This window comes from Anopheles arabiensis, chromosome 3 (assembly GCF_016920715.1).
Source record: "Anopheles arabiensis isolate DONGOLA chromosome 3, AaraD3, whole genome shotgun sequence".
NCBI lineage: Eukaryota > Metazoa > Arthropoda > Insecta > Diptera > Culicidae > Anopheles > Anopheles arabiensis.
In genome coordinates, this window is record NC_053518.1 from 33,628,713 (window position 1) to 33,651,057 (window position 22,345).

The 22,345-nt window shown below is 45.8% G+C and overlaps 1 protein-coding gene across 9 annotated transcripts in view; it reads left to right on the forward strand.

Annotated features, from left to right (window-relative positions):
* The window catches only part of LOC120901592 (CUGBP Elav-like family member 2), a 293,066-nt gene that overhangs the window by 44,791 nt on the left and 225,930 nt on the right, over window positions 1–22,345 (forward strand). For 8 of the 9 annotated variants that reach the window (XM_040309653.1, XM_040309654.1, XM_040309655.1 and 5 more), the window contains 2 exons: window positions 12,478–12,719; window positions 15,740–16,940. In XM_040309653.1, the coding sequence (XP_040165587.1) occupies window positions 16,429–16,940 (512 nt within the window). In that variant the 5' untranslated portion in view covers window positions 12,478–12,719; window positions 15,740–16,428. Of the gene's footprint in view, window positions 1–12,477; window positions 12,720–15,179; window positions 15,365–15,739; window positions 16,941–22,345 lie in introns of those variants that run through there. The other variant, XM_040309656.1, reaches the window with a different exon arrangement.

Consider the following 22,345-nt stretch of genomic DNA (forward strand, 5'->3'; position numbering starts at 1 on the left):
CTCTCTGCGCCTTCTCCGGTAACGTATCAATCTTCTGGCACCGGGTACACACACACATACACACACACACACACACACACACACACACACACACACACACACACACACACACACACAGGCACATCCGGTACCAGATCGGATCCAATGTGCGTCGCTCAATTGGATTTGAATTTAATATCAGAGCCCCATTTTCAATTCCCGGAGCGCTCAGCATCGTCGGCAGGCTGTGGAGAGCCGAAGTGATTCATCACATGTGAACTTTCTTCCTATCCTGTGCTTTTCCCATCTACACCTGTGTGGGGCCTGTGCGAAATAAGACAATGCACCTGACAGCTGGAGCAGGCCAGGAGGTAAAGGAAATCGGCAGATAAAACGCTTAAAACGGATGCCACAAAATTAATATTGTCGGCTGGCTTCCGTTCGCTATCTCCTTTTGCCAATCTTTATGAAGATCTCGGGTGAACTGGGTGTGCAAGTGTGAGAAAAAGAGAGAGTGGCAGGCGGAATCGTCGTTCGGGTTTCAGTTCCGGTTGACGCAATTTATGCCCGTGTACCCTGAAACCCTGACACACACATACACACCTTGTAAGCACTTCAGACACTTGTCTGCACTTCCGATCGATGATGATCTGCGCTCTATGACGGTGTAATCACGTCGCTTCCGGGAACGGGGGCCTTTTACTTGAGAGCAGGAGGGGGAGGGAAAGTATGTAAACGGCAACATCGACCGCTGCTTACCAGGCTTTCCGGCGAAGGCTGCGGCGATAGATATCGACGGGCAAAGGATACCTTTCCTCCATGGTGATATCCGGTCTCCGGCCGCACTTTATCCGGTGGCCTTACGTGGGCCGCCTGCCATGGAAGATTTATCAATCGGAAATTGGCTCTTTTGGGTCGCTCATTTGGGAAGCGCTTCACATCCTGTTGCTCCCTGTTTTCCACAGTAAAAAAAGAAAAGAAACGGATGCTTAGCGTAAAGCAACCGGCTGCTTGCTGCAACCCGGGGAACGACTCGTTCCAAGCCCGTAAAAGATGTCGTCCCACTGCTAATCCGCTGATCAATTAAGCTCGTATCTTTTGGCTGGCGCCCGCAAGATTACGGCGTCCGCTATGGTACCATCGCTCGCCGAGTGGATGCACCACAGCCGGAAGCCACCGGAGCACAGAAATAAAGGAGTAAATGCTTGCTCTAATTGAATCAAGGTAAAAAGTTCTGCCCCGGCAACGATAAATTGAGCACCGGGGCTTCCAACAAGTGAGTAATTTCTCCGAATGCACCCAAGCTAATGGGATTACGGGTTTTTTGGGGGGAGGGATCGAATCTGGCTTCCATTGGGGCAGAAGTAACAGAGACTATGCTCCAATTAATAGTGTGGATTGTTTTTTGTTCTTTGGCTCAATATTTGAGACAAAAAACCAGCTGCTTTTGGATGCTGTGTGCTGGCTTTGGGGAAATTAAAGTAAAATTTTATCCTTTATCCTAGCTTTGCACAAAAAAATAAAGGGTTCGTTTCCACAGCTTTGCAATCAACATTCTCAGACAGCATGGTATGTTTGAATTTTTTTCGTGTGTGTGAGTGTTTAGTGGACGGGAAAGAGTTTCAGTGAAATTTTTTTTTAAGTTTTTGCTCCAATCTGGCTCTGTTTGATTGATTTTTTGATCCCACATACAGTGCTGCAAAATGTCACTGTCAATGTCATAAAAAAATCTGACTGAAACAAAATCCATATCAGCGTCACTTACTCAATTGGGATAATCAGAGGTGATACTCAGAACTCACTGACATCACTGACATAGGCATGACAAATTCCGGCTGAAACAAAATCATCTCAGCGTCACGAGCTCTACTGTAAGGATTAGAGGCGAGCCTCAAACAGTTGGTGCGACCACCACATGCTTGGTGACATTGTGTGCAACCAACTCTTGGTCAGTCACTTGGTCGCGACATTTTCAGTCGGTGATCACCGCGATGGAGATATGCGGTGCGTGCAAGTGGTTCCAAGAAACAAAATGAGCATGTTTTCTTGCTCTGTTTGACCCGACAGATAATCAAAACAGATAGAGGGAGAAAGTATGCTTATTTTGTTGCTAGAGCCCACGCGCCAAGTATATTCCAAGAATGTCGTGATTATCGCCGACAAAAATGTCGTGACCAAGTGAGTGACCAAAAGTTGGGTGCTAAACTAAATGTCACCAAGCATGTGATTGATTCTCCAACTGTTTGAGTATCCTCACTGATCATCTCAGTTGTGTACGTGATCTGATTTGAGCTTCGTTTCAGTCATGAGTGTTGATGACTGAAACTAATTGCACCAAGGCGCTCTATTGCTCACTTATCCGGTCGTTGATGGAATATGCAAATATCGTTTGGTGGCAGCGCACTGCAACTGCAGCGCGTCCATTAGCTCGATTGGAATCAATCCAGCGCAAAATTTCACGATTTGCACTTCGCTCATGTAACCAAAGGCTCGATTACCGGACTAGGTGTTTACTACTCGGGCTACCCACCCTAAGTGAGCGAATACGAAAAGCCAGTTTGTCGTTCATCACGGGACTTCTCGACGGCCGTATTGACTCTCCGTCACTACTGGCTGCCATCAACCTGTACGTTCCGGCCAGGCGGCTCCGGACTCTGGCAATGTTGGCCCTCGACGACCGTAGAACGCAATTTGGCTCCTCTGACCCGTTCCTACTCATGTGCCGTGCTTTCAACGCAGTCAGCGACGCTTTTGAGCCGAGGATTTCGCCAACTGAGCTTAATGATCGTGTTTCTGTGTTAAATTTGGTTCCATAGTGCACATTTTTATGTTCTATGTAATTGTAATCCACTGTAAGGAACTCATTGTAAAACATTGCTAAAATGGTTCGAGAGGGCATTATTGTCCATCGTTAGACAAATAAACATAAGCTTGTCAGTCAGAGTATCGCGTTGGACTCAAGAATTCACATGTCGTGTTCTGCATGTCATGAGGCACTTTTATTGACTATCAGCAATGAGCATCAAGCTACCATGGATATGATCATTGTGTTCGTTAGTGAAAATCTCGTGATGCTCATGACATTTTGCAGCACTGCCCACATATATGTGCTTACATATACGTTGATGATGCTGGCGATGTTGAAAGTAATCATTTGCGTATTTGAGAGGACTCAGTTCAATATGTTAAGCAACAATAATTGAATTTTTAGGCTTCAAAAAGTTGAACAACGACAAAAATAATGTTTTCAAAAATGATAAGTACCAAAATAACATGTTCTTGAGATTTTTGGTGACATCTCACCTGACATTACTTATGGCAGCAACTAGCAAAGGACACATGTGGTAGCCATAAATTATAGGAAAAATGAGTTTATCATAATGATTAATCTGTTGAAAAGGACATTTAATCATTTATTACTTTTTAGAACATTACATTGACCAAATTAACGCTAATTGAACATATTTACTTATATTTGCAATCGTAGTTTTATGCTTTAAAAAAACCTAAAACCGTTTACTAAGCCCTGTTTTACCTTCAACAAGATCATAGAGGATTGAACAACATAAAAAAAGGACAAAACAGTTGCTTGATAAATCCTGATTATCGTTCTAAAATATCATAAAAGACATTTTCAACGACTTGTCCGACAATTCTAGCAAATTTTACCGAAGCCTTTCCGATTTCTCCATTTTAAACACATACAGCATGTGAACACAACCACTCGAACAGAGCTAAAATATCCAACACACACGCACATCGTAGTGCATCGTTTGTCTGCCTACTCCAGACCAGCATCCGCTCATCGGAAAACTTTGCATGCATACATGTCCACCCTTTAACAAAGCACTGGCCCCACTCGACCACTCAGAACAAAAACGGCCAAAGGTAATCAATGCACAACAGAAGCACTATCATACATGCCCTCACCCACTCGCCATTTAAATTTGTTCGCTTTATTTTATTCGGGAGCCTTTTTTCCGGATGTTCGATTCGCTATTTCTACCGCTCGGACAGAGACTGCTGCAGCTGGCTGCCTAAAAAGCTGTGCCGTTCGTTAGTCGGCGCACGGGTTGCACTCTACCAGTGCGATAGCGATCGGTTTCGGGGTCACATCAACCGGACCCGGAACGGCTAGACACCAAAGCTGTCCTGGTCGGTGGAGGGAGGAGTATGGTGTTCGTGTTCGGGTCGTCCGGGTGCACACACGTATCGGAAATGAACATCAGCGGTTCCGCGTTTCATTTCGGCGGTCCTAATCGATTTGGGAGCTCTTGTTTTTGGGGGGAGTTAGGCACACTCAAAACGGGGGTTCAAGCGATGTACGTGATACAGGGATGGCACCAGGCAGACGAGATGATTTCCCTTGGTGGACGTGGGGTTTCTCTCGATTGCAGAGTGCCGCGGGGAAAAAACATTAGTCGAACTAGTTCTTAATTTTGAGTTGCATTTCAGTTGAAAAGCGAAAAGCCATCCTTTTGTTAAATTTTCGTTTAAAAAATATTTCAAAAATGATTACATTGATGCAATCTAATACCAACACTCTTCCATCACAACCACAACGGGCGTACGGCAATAATTGCAATAAAATACGAATATACACACTGCTAACCACCAGCGCCAGTGTCCCTGCGTTGCATTCATAATTTAATCAACATAAATAAATAGGAAATGCAAACGCGAGCCCCGGACCAATCGCACTTTTGATTCGGCTGTGCCGGCCGGTCCATTCCCCGCGAATGGAAGGAAATTGAAACAACATTGTGTGTGTGTGGTTTATCAGAAAGAAGAACGCGATCGACAACCACACACGATCCGCGGGTATAGCTTCGTTTGTGCAGACGAACTCCTGGGGACGAACGATTTCCCATCGCACAATTTCCATTTGGTTTTGTATTTTTTATTTTTGAGTGTGTTCACAACACAATTCTATTTCTACAATTGTGCACGCATTGGAGGGGTGACAGGTGGCGGTAGTACTCGCTGTAGCATCGCCCGTTGGCACCGAAATAGATATTTCAATTATTTGAAGCTCACCGTCCTGCGGTGCGCGGTGAGCATGGTGAGTCGATCGATCGAGTTTTGCAGACACGGACACCAATCAAACCGAGACACACGCAGCCGGGTTGAGTGACGAATGTGGGTAGCGGGTTCGATCCCTCTTTGGTGCATGTCACTGGCATTGTCAACGGCTCGCCGGGAGACACAATGTATCGCGGTGCAGGAGAGGAAACTGCTGCATTTGTGTATGTGCGTGGTAAATTCAATTAATATTCTACGTGATGTGACGATAACGGCGTGAAACAAAACCGGCCACACACTCACACACAGACACACAATGGACCCTGGTTTTGAATTATTTCCCAGCGCAACAAGCGTTTTCATAAAACCATTCTCCGGTAAGTTCGGCGGAGTGATGGATATGGATGAGCCTTGGATGTCCCTTCCAACTCCGATGTCCTTTATGTATTGTCGCACGCTGTGTGTGTCCTGTTCAAAAATAAAAGATACCCAACAGCAGCACATGTCAGAGTTGTCGAACGTAATAATAGCCAGCCTCCCCTCTGCTACCATTTCGTTGCACTTTTTAACTGCAGTGCAAGACGGTCGGGGGGACTGTCGGAGCATCGTCGGAGCATCGGAATAAATTAATATCAAAACGTGCCCGACTCGAACCCGAGCTTCAACAATTGGTTGATAGTTGTAGTGCCGGCAGGTCCTTCCCAATCGAGCACTAGAACCCCGGAATCCAAGGACCACTGATTGACATAAATAAAGCCAGACCCAACGCCCTGCCACACTGCCACCTGTGTCAGTTGGAACGTTTCGCACTGCTCGAAGGAATAATTGATGCGCACGTTTGCGCTGCCGGACCGACCGCCACGACTGCACGTTTATTCCAGCACTTCTGTCAAGAAATTGAAAGTGACAGTTAAAATCCAAAACCACTACCATTGCCACTGCTGTTCGGGAAACGGGAACCGAAGTCAGCACAAATTTTACCATCGACATGTCCCACTCGGTGCCCCGGTTTTTGATTGTGGACGGGTTTCCCCCCCATTTCAGTTTGCAGTGCTTGAAATGGTTTCGAAATAATCGACGAAATAGTGATAGTGAGGTGGGTTGATGGTAGCTGCTGACGGTGTGTCAGCGGTTCTCCGAAGAAACGTCAAGCCATTATCAAACCCAGCTCCTACACACACCTTCGCCCACATGCCCGATGATCACACATAATCAAATCAAGCTGGGCGAATTCAATTAATCTCAATAAAACATTAATAAACCCTCAGCTCTCGGGGCTTCGGGCGAATTTCGGGGTTTCACGCAGACGGCAAACCTTCGGATCTGTCGGTAACCTCCACCCTCCCTCGGCGCTGCAGGTGGGTGGGAATGTCAAAAAATCGCAAAATTAATTATTCAAACAGTGAAACGATTGGCAGAAGCGATTGGAGTGGAGAGCTTGCTGGTGCGGGCACGTCAATTCGCTTGGTAGCCTGTCATTCTGCACGGTATATGATACTTTGTAGTAGTTTTCTGCATTCTCGGGGTTTTTTTTGCGCATCTCCGCCGAGTTACTAGCAAATGTCAAAGCGGAAATAAAAATCAATTAAATGTGTATCAATGGTGCTGCGCGCAAACGGGTTTTTTTGGGGCTGTTCCCTGTGATGCCCATCGAGCGGAGCTGTCTGTGCACGTCAATGTTGCTGCAATGAGGATAGCAAAATGAAACGTGGGATTTTTTAACTGTTCCATTTTCGCTCAATTCGTGGTCCACAGTATTATAATATCGGAAAATCAAGTCAAATTGTTTTACGTGTCACTGGGTAATAATTGTTGAAGCGTGCTTTATTACATAGTATCAGCTTTGCACGATACAGCGAGCTGCAAATTAGTTGGAAAAAAATAATTTGAATTTCATTTTCAATTTAAATCACACACATTTCGAGATTCAGTGAGCTGTGCAATGACATTTGAACGTTAATAAAGTCGTTTAAATGGTAACGTTACGTTTACTAAAAGCGCAAATTTTAATTTCAGCTTACTTATCTCTTGCTTAATCACACCTATCATACTCCTAAATGTATGCAATTGGTTAGAAAGATGATTGTAAAAAGACAATTGAGCTAACAATGACAATATGTATTGCGAGTGGCGTGCATTTAGGCGTTTAATACGGTTTTCAATCAATATCTGTGGCGTAATCTTTAATTTCTAACGCACGTCGATTGGTATTTAATGCCGAAAGCTTTTTAAATTATAAATAAGAAGAAAAAAGTCTCCCAAGCATACATGTCTTGCGGTGAGGTTAATATCACTCTAATAGCTCATTTTTTTCTTGTTGGTCTGAGCAGTCTATCCTCTCCAGATAAAAAAAAAAAAACATATCTCCTGTTTCATTAATCAAACCGTTTGTGGCCAAAAGCACTCACATTGAACACACTTGATTAGTTTTCTTCCCTTCCGATGGGACCCCTCCACCCTCCTGTTGGAAATGGCCGATTGATTGTTATAAAATAAATAACCCATATTTCGTTATTAATTTTCTACCCCCCCAAAACCGGCCTCGTCATACCCGTCATACAAACACGAACCAAGACAGATTGAAGTGGGTAGTAGTGGTATCGTTTTGTTCCACTCTTCACAGAACACACACATGCTCACACACATACACGAATTAAATCCTCCAATCGGTTTCCACCACCATGCCCATGCTTGCCCATGTCGCCCGTCATACGGTACCACCTCCGGGAGGTATATTATCGTTATTATTATGTCATTTTGGGGAAAATTTATCGTGACAGCAATCGCTGGTATTAGTTTGATGATTCGACTACGGTTGAACGCTCAAGGATCGGTTTGGGAATGCAATCGATACGTTACGATTCCCTGGAAAGAAGGTACACACGCTTCACTGCTACGGAGGAAGGCACCAGAGGCCTCATAAAAGCAGCAGACCTTCACCCTCTTTTTTTGTTTGAGACCACATAATGCTGGCTGCTTCCTCGTGGTGTGTGCTGCACGTGCACAGAGGGGACCCCTTACTATCAATCGATAAGAATGCTTTCGCCCCCCCCCCCTTTTTTTGTTGGGAAGGGAGAAGCGAGCATTGGACACAAATAAAGGGAACCATCGGGCTTGATTGAGGATAGAAAGGCAATTTTCTCCCCGCTGTTCCCGGTTTTGGGGGGAGCAAAAGGGTTCTTCACTTTGCCTACCTATCGGCTACAGGCCCGTTCGTGGGAGGTCATTTTTGCATTTTTGTTGTTGTTGTTGTAGTTTTTTTGTATTTCTTTACCCCATATTGGGGGTCTCCCTTTTTCTACTGTTTTCGTCGTCAAAATCGATGCTTCGAACATGATTGACAGGAACGAGTAAACAAAGGGACAAACAATAGACCGGTTGTCCCTACCCTTTCAGAATGTGGCAAAGGCGGTAGTGGTAGCATAGCATGTTGCTGGCTGACCGAAAAAGAAAGGATAAATATTTAATCGGTCACATCATAAACGCAAACCAGCCATCAACAATCAAACCAATTCGGGATGGTGGTGACCTTCTTCTCTAGGGAGAATCCCTGGGGGTGGAGCTCATTTGCTGCAAAGTCCCCCCACCCCGCCCTCAAAACGTTGACCATGTCGACATTTCCGGAGTGCGGGACCGAAATTGGATCAGCAAGATGCCGGCCGACCGGAGCAGCACAGCGGGACATGCAAGACAAAAAAAAAAAAACAATGTCCTGCATGTCCTGCGCTGCGAGAAAGCGAACGTCGTGCCAAGGCTCCAATCACCTAGCCAGGCAGAGGTCCCGCTGCCGTTGTGCGTCCCCTGTCAATTGATTGAATCAATTTGTGCTTTATTACTTTCACGCTTCATGGTTGCGCATCGGCTCGGGACATTAGAAGGACGTGCGATGCGGGCCAGTTGTTTATTATAACATTTGTTGTTGTTGTTGTTGCTGCGTTTCTGTCCCAACTCGCAGGCTTCTAATGGTATTGTTTCTTGCACAAGGGTGCCTACCGTAGGAGTAAACATAATCAACTGGGAAAGCTCTTCTGGGTTGGTGGGTTTATGTAATCCTATGTTTTTTTTTCTTTTACATTTATGACAAAACGTATCAAAAGCTACCAATAGGACAGTTTTGTAATATGAATTGCATAACGTTAGGGGGCAACAAGGCACTTTTAATATACAAAAACGCCTGAAAGTATACAATTTTCATTACCAAAGTGATCCAACATCATAGCTCGAAAGGTTATTGGCTGCTCTGTAACAAGTCTTTTCGCTTGGGAATCGTGTCCCTGGGGTGGTTCGAACATTGAACCAGTATAAACTGACCGGTTCGCTGTTCTTCCTGCTCTTTACAATACACACGCCATTTTATACCATGTCAACAAAGGGACGGTCGTGAGCGAGGGACATTTACCGTCCAGAGCCGTGGCCAGACTTTAACCTTTACCTTTAATATTTGGATTTAGCGCCGTGTAGTGCGAGTGCACGTTTATTGGACGGTGGAGCAGTGGCAAATGATGTGGTACTGGACAGGGCAAAAGCTCTCCCAATGAAAGAAAAGAGCGGAAGGTGAACTGATGGCTTTTCCCCCGTGAGCGGGTAGGGGGCGAACAAAATTACACAACTTTTACCGTCCGTGTTCGTCCGTTCGTTTTCGTCGAACATCATTAAAGTCCCGAGCTCGAGCTAGCCCTTCACCGTAAGGGAAAACGGGGCAGACAGGGGGGCATAAGAGGGGAAAAAAGTGACAGCTAAACAATCCCCCCGTGAACAGCCAGTTCAAAGGGAAAGCGAGAAAGCACACAAAAGCGAAAATCGAGAAGGAAGAGAAGCCGAAGTCGGGACAAAAAAGGGCGAGCTTTGCCACTGCCACGGAAAAGAGTCGTGCAAGTAGTTCCAGTTCCCAGTAAGGCGTAGAGTGTCCATTCTCCCCCTGGAGTTTACCCTCCCCCCGAGTAGTTTCGCTCCAACCGGAGAACAACGGGCCCGGTTCGTGTGTTTTGTTGCGCCGTGCCCGTGGCTGGAAGCGAAATGGAAATCCGTCATTAAATTTAATAATAGAAATTGAATTTTTCCATTAAGAGTCCCGAGCCCCCTGTGTTTCGTTCTCTCTGCACTAGCCGGCGCCGTTTTTCTGTGTGCGAAACGGCAGACAGTGTCGTCGACAGGGGAGGAGAAAAAAAAGAGAGAATATTTAGTTGATTATGTCCTGGGCGGTATATCCTTTTGGCCCACTAGTTCCGTGGCTTCGCCTTTCCATTGCACTCGAATATGCATTGTTGGTGCGCCGTCGAGTGTCTAGTGAACAATCGTAAAGAATGGAACAGAGAAACCCCGAACAGAGAGAGAGAAAAAAGCTCCACATCTGGAACTGGGCTGAGGTGGGACAATTTCGTTCGACAGGATTCGATTACGGTGTGTGAGTGAGTTCCTCCTCTACGATCTAGCATCTTTTGAGGGGGAGGAGTGGAGAGGTAAGGAAGCTGCCAGTCGTAGCTTTCCCTTCGCTTCACGAGCATTGTCACTGCTGTTTTGCTTTTGTGCACCCGCTCTTAAGCATTAACTCGTACATCTGTGTTTTATTACTCATGAATATTGATGTAGTACTATTCCGGATGCAGCAGCAGCAGTGTACAGCGACCGTGCGAACGATTCGATGCACACACACACTGTAACGATGTGGCGAAGGAGCGCAGGCAATACTGCTTGTTTGCACCGATCTGCGGAATTACTAGAGAACCCGATTACCGATTGCAAATGACTGCATCGCGACGAGTGACGATAAAACAAAGCTTTTATTGAATTCGTTACCGTGTGGCGTTACTTACTTGCTAGTGAGGCGTGATGTACAAAATCGCCGGCAGGCAATAAATTCCTCCAAAACAGGTTTATACACTTGCTGAATCAAATGACTGGTTTTTTATTGAAGATCTTCAACGTTTCTATTCGTTGAAGCATGCTTAAAAATGCTGATTTGTTTACTGAGCATGATATATTGCATAACTTTAGGCGCAATTTGGTCCTAATCTGAGTAGTAGCAGGCTAAACAACATCAGCATAATTGTTTTTCTGATTTCGTAAATTATTCCAAAATCTAAAACATAGAATGAAAGATGCGTTGAATTGTTAATTCAACTCTAAATTTGCTATTTGAGTACCAAGAACTATTTCATAGCTTTAGGCGCAGCTATGTCATATTGTAAGTACCCAATTGACATGATTGAGTTCTAAAATCGAAGTTTCGAGCTATTTTCCTTAAACTGGCACCTTAAACTTCCCTTGAACTGAAACAAGCCCTTTTAAATCGACTGTGAAGTTTATTTTTCGATGCTTTCTTCCCTATCCTTTGGCAAATAACTTTTCCAATGCTTATTACTGGTCGTATAGTTTTTTTTATACAAAAAAAACGTCGAATTTTCACCAAATAATGTCTTACAAAAAGTACCTTCTATTTTCGCCAAATATTAAAGCAAATTAATCTAAAACGAATTGGACGCCATCTTCATCCAATATAAGAACGCACAAACGAAATTGTGACACTTTCTACATGGTTTATCACACACAAATACACATTTTTTGGTATTTCGAGTACCATTCGAGCAGATCATGGTTAAAAATTTAGTACAAATGTCACTTGGGTAGTTCAATAAAAGCCTTCTTGTTGAATTCTGAGCATTTCTCCACTGCATTAAAGTAGCTCTGGCGATCATTAGCTCCAAAGTTTACCAACATAAGGGTATCAAATATTATTTTTAAAAAATCTAATAAAAATACACTACAAACTGAAGGTGTGCAACGATTAAATATTTAATGGGTACAACAATAAACTCACACAGACCAAAAAGTGCATTTTTTATGACGCAAATTCAAGTCAATTCTTCAATTATTAAGAGCTCGTATACTTCATGCTTGACGTATCCAAGCCGAACCGGATTATCATCATTCGAAATAGATTTCGTATCGCGCAAAGAAACTGCGTCATCCAACAAGAACATTATTTGTTTTGTTTTTCGTTGTTTTTGTCTTGCTGCCATCGCACAACGCTCGTTTACTTTCCCGGAACAATTCTTGTGGAGCACACAGAAAAAAAGCCGATTGTTCAGTTACTCCAGTTCAAATACATGATTTCCAATAAATGTTCTTCATTTTCTCTGGCCGATCCGGGCATTCTTCCAACGAGATGGAGGAGATTTTCTCCACCCCGGGCCGCCTCCATTAATACCCACTCGTGGGCCAGGAGCCTGAATATCACTCGGTCATTCTTGCCGGTCAGTGAAGAATCTCATCCTTTCTGCACCGGGTCCCACTATCATCCACTAGCCATTCGAGCGAGCGCAAAACCTAACGACCAAACTCAATAATTTATCGGCTACCCAGATCGGTCGAACGTATTATATTCAGCCTCCATTTTCATTACCACCACTACTACTCCTCTGCCAGAAACTTTTCTTTTCAACTCCTTCCTTTTTTCTCTGTTGCTTCTCATTTCAGCGCCTGAATCATTCATCTCGTCCCAGCAGATCGTAGCGTAGTAAGAGGTGCGGCCACCACACTCGACACTGCACCAGTGCGCGGCACATACCGGCGGCCAGTAAAAACAGCAGCAGCAGCGGCAGCAGCAAACACGCTGCCAATAAGGATCATGACAGTGCGGAAAAATAATCTCCTTCGTTCGCCGCCTGCCAGCCGCGCCTGCACGACCAGCACGCGGAAAAAAGCGGAATAAGAAACCGGTAGATTTTAATTAGCGTCCTGGTGTAGTTGTAGTGAAGCATCGAGCGGTGCGTTTTCTCCCATTTTTTTTGTGCTGTGCTGTGCCAACCTTCGATTTTGCTCCCATTCGGAGCAACGGATCCATTCCGTGCCCGGCTAAAGGTGGTAATTAAACTCCGGATGGAGCAGGAAATAGTTCGGCACTGGAATGGCGAAGCTGTGAGCAGCAAGTGCCTTTTGTATTGGTCGAGTTGGTCATCGTAAACCATCTCCTCCTCGATCGCGTTTGTTTGTCTCGTCCGAGATGGACGAGAAATATCCGTGTCCGTGGATGGACATAGAATGGGAAGGATTGTGTAAATTGTTTGGATAAGCTGTAGAATGATAACATTTTCCTGTCCCGGGGCAGGAAAATACTTATATTCAGGCCGATGCCCGAGATCGAGGACACAAGCGATTTATTCGTTATTTTTCTACTTCATCCCGAACCTTCGATGCTACAGGAGAAGTAAGGCGTTGAGTACCGGCGAATGCTTCACCAAACCGCCCGGGTACAGGTGGATTTTCATTAAGTTCTTATGAAATATTAATTGGTCTAAGTAAAACTGTCACTGTCACTGGGTGGCAGAAGCGCTTGGTAAGCACTTGGCAGCCCACCAGCACCACAAAGTTGACCCATGTTTGTTTGGCTGGCTGGCGTATTTGTTTATCCTTCTGGCAGCGATGGCAGCATGACATGAAGAGGATCGTCGAAAAGCAAAGGGCCGACGACGACGACGACGATGCCGTCACGCGATGGGATGTAATTAAAACGAGTGAAGCCTCGTACAGCATTGGGAGGGCTGTCTATTTTGGTGTTCTTTATTTGACCGATGAATACAGCCAACAGAAGGAAAATAATAGAAAAAGGCAAAACAACAAACACCACGGCAGCGCATCTTTCTCTCAACACGCGCGTGTCCTTACGTCAGGCCACGGTTGCGTGAGGAGCTTGATACACATACACACACGGGCGGCGGGCTTAAATAATACCCGTGGGGAAAAGATAAGTGCGCCAGAATGTCCCTCCCCAGTGGGGGGTGGGGCGGGCACTAACACACACGCACACATACAATCCCATTTTCCCCGTGACATGTGGGCGCTGGTGTTTAGGGATTTTCGGTTCGCGGTGCTAACGGCAAGCAAATAAAAGGGGACGAATTATACCACCGAGGACGTACACAAATACACATTGTCTGTGGGGCGTAGTGGTGCATTACACACACACGCTCGAGTCGTGTTTTTTTTTTCTTTCTTTTTGTTGTGAAAAGTCTGCCAGTTGAGCAGCTGTTTCGTAAGCGGATCATTAGCGGGTGAAAAATCAAGCCACCCTTGCCGGAAGCCAACGGCAACAACTGACGGAACCGCGGGAACCGACAGCAAGCGGCACAGCGAGTCACAGTGGGGAGACTAAAGTTTGACGCAAAGCGTGTGTTTAAGTTGGTGTTTGTTTAGAATTAGACGTGTTACATCGTGGATGCTTTTTGGGGTATACATGTGTGTGTTGGAGTTGATTTTAGATGAAAAAGAAATTACATGAAATCGAATCCATCGGCAATCAAAGCATTTTCATTCTTTTTCTAATCAGGACAGGGGTTGGCAATTCAGTTTTGAAGATTTAAACGCAAACGCAATATTATTTCACAAAATCAATAATATAAAAACAATAGTTTATAGATAGCGATACGCAACGATTAATACTTTTAAAAAGAAATAAAAGAAGATTTTTAATTTTGTATAAATTGATCGATTTGCGGTACAGTTTTGAACTTTTATACTTGGAAATAATAAGGAGATAGTAGGAAAACGTACAATAAACACTGAGGAATCATGTTGATTTCACCATCAGATAATCAGATTTCCAAATTTGATGAAAATAGCTAACATATGGGATAGTATGCTAGATTTACAATAATAGAAAAAAAACTCATTTTCGTTTCATTTCATTTATTAATTTCAATATGTTTGCCTCTGGGGTTGTATTTTTTTCACTATTATGCAATTTACACGTTTTTTTAGCTAGTAAATTCAGTTAAGGACCTCTCTATCAGTTTGAATTAATTTTATTTACATCTGAAACTATCAAAATACTCCTCCAAAACTTGCCAACCCCTGACACCTACGTCGATGAGCACCGAATGCGTGTGCGTGAGTCCCTAAAAATTGATAAAGATAAAAAATGCCCACGGATGTGCAGTGGGAGTGTGCTGGCAGGCAGGCAGGCAGCAAACTAGGGAAAACGCAGTCCCAGAGCACAGAGAGAGAAAAATAGATAAGACACGCGACGTAGCGCGACCGAAGAAGCAGCAGCAAACAGGGCGCACGACCGCATGAGAGGGCGATGCGATAACGGGGCTGGCTTCGTAATGCGAGGCACCCTAGGCCCCCACGTTCCAGGCAGCGTCAGTTCCCTGATTTCTGTCGTTTAGTCACTAATCAGCCGTGTCACTTATCGCCTCGCAGTATCCGCGGTTTAGTCGTCCCTGTTCGGTGCGCACTTGCGTGTTATGTGCTTCAAGTTTTACAGTTTTATGAAAGAGCTTGAGTAGGGAAAGGTTGTGTGAAAGATTCCATATTGTTTTATAGTGAAATATTGTAGTGAAACTTGTTGTTAAAAGTATTTTAGGTAATTCGATCACTTCAACATCCTCTACATCATTTTGTGCACCTATGGTGCAGTATTTCGACGTAAATCGACTTAAAAATGCCCTTCCAACGAGGCTGACACATCACAATTTGAACCACGCGGTCCACCTATTACAACACCAAAGCGAACAGAGCAAACAAATGCGCAAGAAACTTGTCCCAGCGAAACAACTCATTTGTCTGCATGTTCCCCTGTTCCCACACACACCGGGCTTGCGTACTCACAAACATATACAGAACGGCGCGGCGTTTATCTTAGATAAGAAAAACTCACCTTTCCTTCTTACCGCCTTCCACCACACGCCATGGACGTTTATTTACGTTTTCCTTACCCCGTTTTTCTTCTCTCTTGCAGTGGTCGAACGCGTTATCTCCTACTGTTGCCTTTTGCCGCAAGCAAGTGTCCCTGCGATAGAGCGACAGGGAGACGAAGTCGCTTCACTCAACAAGTGTTTCCCGGTTGGGCCGTTTTCGTAAAAAAGAGCGCGTTGAAGTGTTGTATGCCGCAGAGCAGTGTGCGTTATCAAGTGTATTTGTGTTCATGTGTGTGTGTCTATTTGTGTCCTAGGCTGTGTGTGTGTAAGTGTGTTAGCCACGAGGAGAAGTAATTAAAAGAGAAAGAAGAAATAAAGAAAAGAAAGTAAAAAGAAAGTAAAGCATCGATTGCGATCTTATCCTTTGACGAGAAAGCGAGGAAGTTCTGTTTGTTGTGATTGTGTGTGTGTGAGTGTTTTGGGGTGATCAAAGCCGTGTTCAGAGTTGTCACTAAGCCTCCCAGCGTTTTAGGGAAATTTGCTAGTGTATCATTGTTTGTGTATGTTCTGTGATCTGTGTGTTTATATCACACAGTTGCGCGATTGATTCCTGGTTTTCGGTTTTCTCCGACCTCCCCCCACGTGTGTTCGTAAGTGTCGGCGGCAGGAAAGCGACTCCTCCGCGGCACTTTCCCACCTATACCAAACCGGCAGCATCGTGGTATCTCCTCCACTCGCCCGGGAGGCTACGGTTGGCCCCGGTATCGCACCGTTACCCGTTACCGCCACGATGCTGAATTCGCTCGAGGCGCTCGCGGGCAAGATTTCGCCCGGCTCGGGCAAGAACTCGCCCTCGAACGGTACGGCCGGCGGCGGTGGCGGCAGCGAGATGATCGACAGCAACGGCAACAACAAGCTGCTCGCCGGCTACCAGCTCCGGACCAAGCTGCCCTACCAGAAGCCCGGCCTCAGCAACAACAACAACAACTGTAACGTGGTCAACAATACGCCGGCCGCGGCCGGTATCGTACCCGGCGGCGGTGGCCTACCGGTCGGGTTGCTCAGTCCGCAAGCGGTCGCCCTGCTGGGGGTCAGCAGTATCGCCACCAGCAACACGAACGGCAACGGTGGTAATGGCGGTACGGCCAACCTCGGTAACCTGAGCGCCACCACTGGAGCGGCGGCAGCGGCAGCAGCAGCAGCAGCCGCCATCGCCGCAAGCAGCCATCGTACGACGAACGGGACCAGCGACGCCATGATCGTGGACGACGTGCAGATGATGGGCGTATCGTCGAAGGAAAAGTGAGTGAACTCTCTCTCTCTATCTTGCTATGTTTCTATTCTATCTATCTATTTCGTGGTGTGCGTGTATGTAACGTTGTGGTGAATTGGTTTTGGGTTACAATTTTTCCCTTTTTTTCCTCCTTCCACTCAACGCAATGTTTGCCCACACTGCAAGCAATTTGAGGTGATGCTTGACGGTCGGGCGGTGGTACGCCGTCGCGTTGCTCAGGTTTCGAGCCAACGCATGGGAACGGACACCACACGCTCACGACCGATAAGGAAGATAAATGGGCCGCACAGAGTGTGACTGATAACGGTGCCAGGGCGCTCACGAAGTCGATAGGAAAAAGGGTGGATTAGTCTCGAGGGACTCGCTCGAGTACCGTCTACATCTGAGACAGGTTGCTGGCGTCAGAGTTTGAAGAGAGACTGTAGCAAAAGTCATACAAAGTAGCTTCAATAGAAGGATAGTTTTAATTTCAAAACTCTTCAGTTTTTACTCTTGACATACTTTACTTAAAATTTTTGAAAATAATGTGTTAGCTTTTAACTTCCAAAGGAACGTCTACAAATGGGACTCCATTTGCTTTCTAATCTATCCCAAACAAGAAAGGCAGTCGATCAGATATCTCTCCACTCCAGTTAGAAATTCCAAAAGCTAATAAATCCAAAACAACACAGCCCAAGAAACATTAGCGACAGTGATTAACACACTGCCAATCGATACTAACGGCCCCGTGGCGTCATGGTACGAAACTTTTGCCACCGGAATGTGGAACTTTCCCTGGCTGGAGGGCGGACGGCTCCAAACCAATAGCACTGAATATCGTCGTCACATTCAGGCGATGCCTATCGCAAATGGCCCGCTGAGTAACTGTCTGGCTTGTGGCTCACGCCAAACCCCGAAACGCTAGCCCGCAAAAGCTTCCAGAAAAGGGAAACAATAATCATAATTCCGAAACCGAAAACTTTCCGCCGCGGCCTGGTGGCCACGGACCAAGAACGTAACGAGACATTTCCGTCGTCGCGTGGTGGTGGTTCTTACTGGTAGTACTGGTATGGAACCAAACCACATCCATCCGCAGTTACGAGCGACCGCTGGGCGTTGCTTGAAACCTGTAAAGACCTCTCCTTTCTACCATCCATCCACCACTTTGGTGGACTTTATCGAAACTTTCTTCCAAACTCGCCAAACACACACGCACGCACGCACGCACGCTCGTTCTGTTGTATTTCTGTTCATAAATCGGACTGATGCGATAACTGGCAGACACGCGTGTAGAGAGAGGCAGGATGTGTAAGGTTACGCGACTTTCATTGCGGAAAGCAAAGGAGCATAAGATAATGAATTAGTTCGGACCGGGAAGTTTCACCCATTGTCGATCTTGAGAATGAGGTTTGGCGAAAAGACGACCATTGCTGCCCTCGGAACTCTATCAAGCAGGATTTTATGGCCACGGAGACTAGCCCAAGAGCCCTCTTTAGTTTGAAACGACTTCAACCGGCCAACCAACCGAATCTTCTATCAATGTTTTCGGTAGTGTTTTCGTTCTCTTAGCTATTTTCCACGGTTGCTACAGAAACTCTTATATTCCCTCTTGTGTGGTCGTAAAATTTTGGGACTTTTTGTTTTTCTGCGAATCGTGCTCTGCCTGGTCCTTTTTTTCCATTTCCACAGTCACCGAGCTTGTTATCCATTCATTGAGGCTCTTTTTGCTACTCGCTCGACCGGCACTTCGATACCACTGACGTAACCCTTAAATCATGCGACAAGTTCCGCTAGCGTCTGTGTTCCATGAAATGTGTCCTCCTTTCTCGCTTTGGAGTTCGGAGTTCAGAGTTTAGAAGTTCAGACAAAAAGCATACACACCTTGTGCACTTGTGATGCAATCGAATGATAACAGTGTGTGTGGATGATGCATGCGCTTGCAGGTTCGACCACACCTTCTAACCACAAAGTCGCTCCGAAAGGATGCTCGCTTCGATGTGTCACCGTAGGAAAGTGCTCGTTGTGATTCATAAGTTCCGATATCCTCTTTTTCGATGGACCAGATGGGGACCAGTTTGGGAGCAAAGATCTATGTGTAGATCAATTTCATGCTGCCGTGGGAGAGGGGTGGATGGGAAATCGAATGCATACTTTTAGTGTAGACATGAGGCGAAGCGAACATTAATGTTCAATTCCGTGCTCGGAACTCTCCAGGCGGTACAAACTACTCCGTTTGCACATTACCAGTGTTACTGATGACCGTACAACGCCACGGCAACAAACATTGTTTCCCCCATACTCCCAACACCGGTCTCGATTGTTCGACCGTTGCATTTGGAAATAATAATCAGAGAAGCCTCATAATGATAGCAATAATAATTCCACCTGCTGCCGCCACCGTCCGCGGAGTCCTCCGGAGCTGATGCGCATTCGTGGTCATCAGTTACTCGGAACCTTAAAGCTATCATCCTTTCCCATGGTCCACCCTTCCACCCTTTACACGAGTCTTGTAGCCCTGCCTCTACTGACAAACATTGGCTGTGGTACATAGCCTCCACAATCGATGTCCACCGCACTGGACTGGGCTGAATGGTTCGTGTGCGTTCAAAGTTCCCTACGGCGACGGTGGATGACGTTACCAGGACAATCCGACAATCGTGCCTAGAGTAGTTCTGTGCCCGTCCAGATAGCACAATCAGTCGTGGCATCTCGCCGCCACCACCACCACCAGCATGAATCGACCGAATCCACACGTACCAACAGTGTCCCAAGCAAAGTTAGTCCATTTAGTACGGATGTTTTGCACCGACTACTGTGTGTACCTTTACGAGCCACAAAAGACACCTGTACGTGTGTGTATGTATGGCTCTACTAGTGAGAGAGAGGAGTGGGTTGATGGTGGCGGTGGGAAAGCGCAAATAGTACGTCGCGCCGGAATAACTTATGTGCGCGTCGTTCCGACATATCGGAAGGCATTTCAGGACATTCCGTGCTGTATCTGGCGTGCTTTTGTTCCGCTTCTGTGTTTGTCCGAGCAAGAGAGAAAGAGAGAGAGAGAGAAAGACAGAGAGAGAGAGCGAGAGAAGGAGCCCGGAAAGCCTGCACCATTGTCTGCGTACATTGGCGTACAGTGCTTATATTGCTCTGTCATGGCCGTGTGTGCGATTCAGCGTCACTGTGTTCACTGGGCGGTTGTTGTCGCAGCGCCAGGAGGTGTGCCCGCGCGCGCTCGGATACGGGAATCAATAAATTTACGATATGACAGCGATATGAAAACATATGTAGATTTTATTACTACACAAGTGCCCATACATACATACAGAGGGCGAGCCGTTGTTTGGTTGGGCGATGTTTTTGCACGGCTTTCGCTTAGTACATGCTCATCGAACATCTCTGTAGCCACTTGAATGTCGATGCATTCATGGTGACGTCGGACTCGACACAGCAAGCCGCGACATTTTCTCGCTACATCCCCAGGGACACAAGAGAGCTCGTAGACACACACATACATAGGGACCGCTGATTGACACTTTCACTTGAATGACGCGTATGTGTAACGTCCATTGAAAGGGACGCCATTTTCGGCGACAGATGCCAAGTGGGAAGAATTGAAATAGCTCAGCGTTGGCGGAGGCTGATTGAATGATACGCAAAGAGGACACAACAGGTAGGGCAAATTCCTGCCATGTCTATTCCCAAGGCATACATTCTTCAGGATTTTTTTGTTGTGAATTCTGAACAAATTTAGACTTTTAAGCACACATACACATACTGTTTTCTCTGGTGAAAAGCTGAGCAAAAAGTTTTTAACGACTTTTTCGTTGTTGTTGTTGTTGTTTGACAAAGCAAGAAACTCCACACTAATGGCACCTGTTTTGGGGATGATTGTTATGCAGGATTCAAAAACACACGTGATGCGCGAACGCAAGCCAGGGAGTCTATATTTGGGACATACTTTCCACGAAATATGCTTTCGAAGAAAATTCGTTTAAATTCACCTCAATGGAGTTCACTTTTTGCGCTGGAGGTGATGGTAGAAGAGGCATCTCTTCTTTGGAGTTTCATAATGATAAGCGTGCATAAAGGAACGCGCCACATGATTACCGATGAATGCGCCATTTTGGCGCACGTAAAAGTTTCCGCACGTAGGCAGAGAAGCATGACGCGCTGAGCTGTGTGTTCAACATTGGATTTCGGCTGAAGCGTGCGTTGAAGTTTATCTTAACCAGCTTGTAGAGGGAGGAGGAGGAGGAGGAGGAGATAAATTGTGTACTGTAATTGAAATGATTTTGCAAAAGAGTTCTGGGAGGATTTTGGAGCACACATATCCACAGTCCTCCTTGCAGGGGCACGCAATCAAGTGTGAATAATTATTCAAATTGACGTACTGCAGATGTGGCAGGCAGGAAATTGTTACGCAAAAGTAAGCAATCATCATAAAAAAACTGATTGCAGAGTAACAAGATTCATCTTCTTGTTTGCTCTTGTTTTGCGCTTACGCCTCTCTCACTCCAGCAATTTCATAAACTATTGAGCATTGCATCAAGCGCTTAATGAAGATCATGTCGTTTAGATATTCCACACCAAACTACCAACTACTCCTCACAGCTTTGCGGCTTACCGTCAAGCTCCTTTTCGTTCGCTCTACGGAACACACCGGAAAAGATCACGAGAAAGTCATTGCAAAAAGGCTACGACTCTGTTTATTGTACTGATCAAGTCGTTGCAAAAGCGACGAACTTAGCCATCAAAAACAGAACAACAAAAACAGTAAACCTCAACCGGCCATACCGGATTTGCTTACTTGCTTGCCCTGGAACCTGGGGTGTATAACGGCATAGCACACGGAGAGGGGTAGGAAGGGAGGGGGGGAGGGTCGGGAATTTGTTTACCAGATCACCATCCCATCCGGTGCGCTCGATTGCAGTGGTGCGAAAACACCAAGTGCGGCTTGGTTTCGGAAGAAAGCGAAAGCTTCAAGCATTTGCATGAATAAGTAAACGGTTTCTTTCGGGTTTTCCAGTTGACGTGGGAAGATGATGCAGGCCGAGCACCGAGGACGTTGTAGTGGATTGTTGCCTTATCAAGGATCCCTCCCCGCTAAGGCTTTGCTTTAGAAGCAGCATATCAAAACGATAGATTCTGGTCGAAACGCACACACAAAATCACAAAAAATTCCAGCTGATTATTTTGTGCGCCTTTGCTGTCTCTACCTTCAAGAACGTTAGTTCACCAGCGGCCTACAGAGCAAAAGGGAAAGCAAACCAACTCGACTCATTTTTACCTTGATCAACTTAATCCAGACGAATGGCAGGACGGCCAGCCACCAATCCAGAGCCCGGGCTCCATGCGGACGGATGCGGGCGCATTCCGCTAAATAATTTACATATTTTCGTGCAGATCGACGATGGCATTTGTTGTTGTCGTTGTTGTT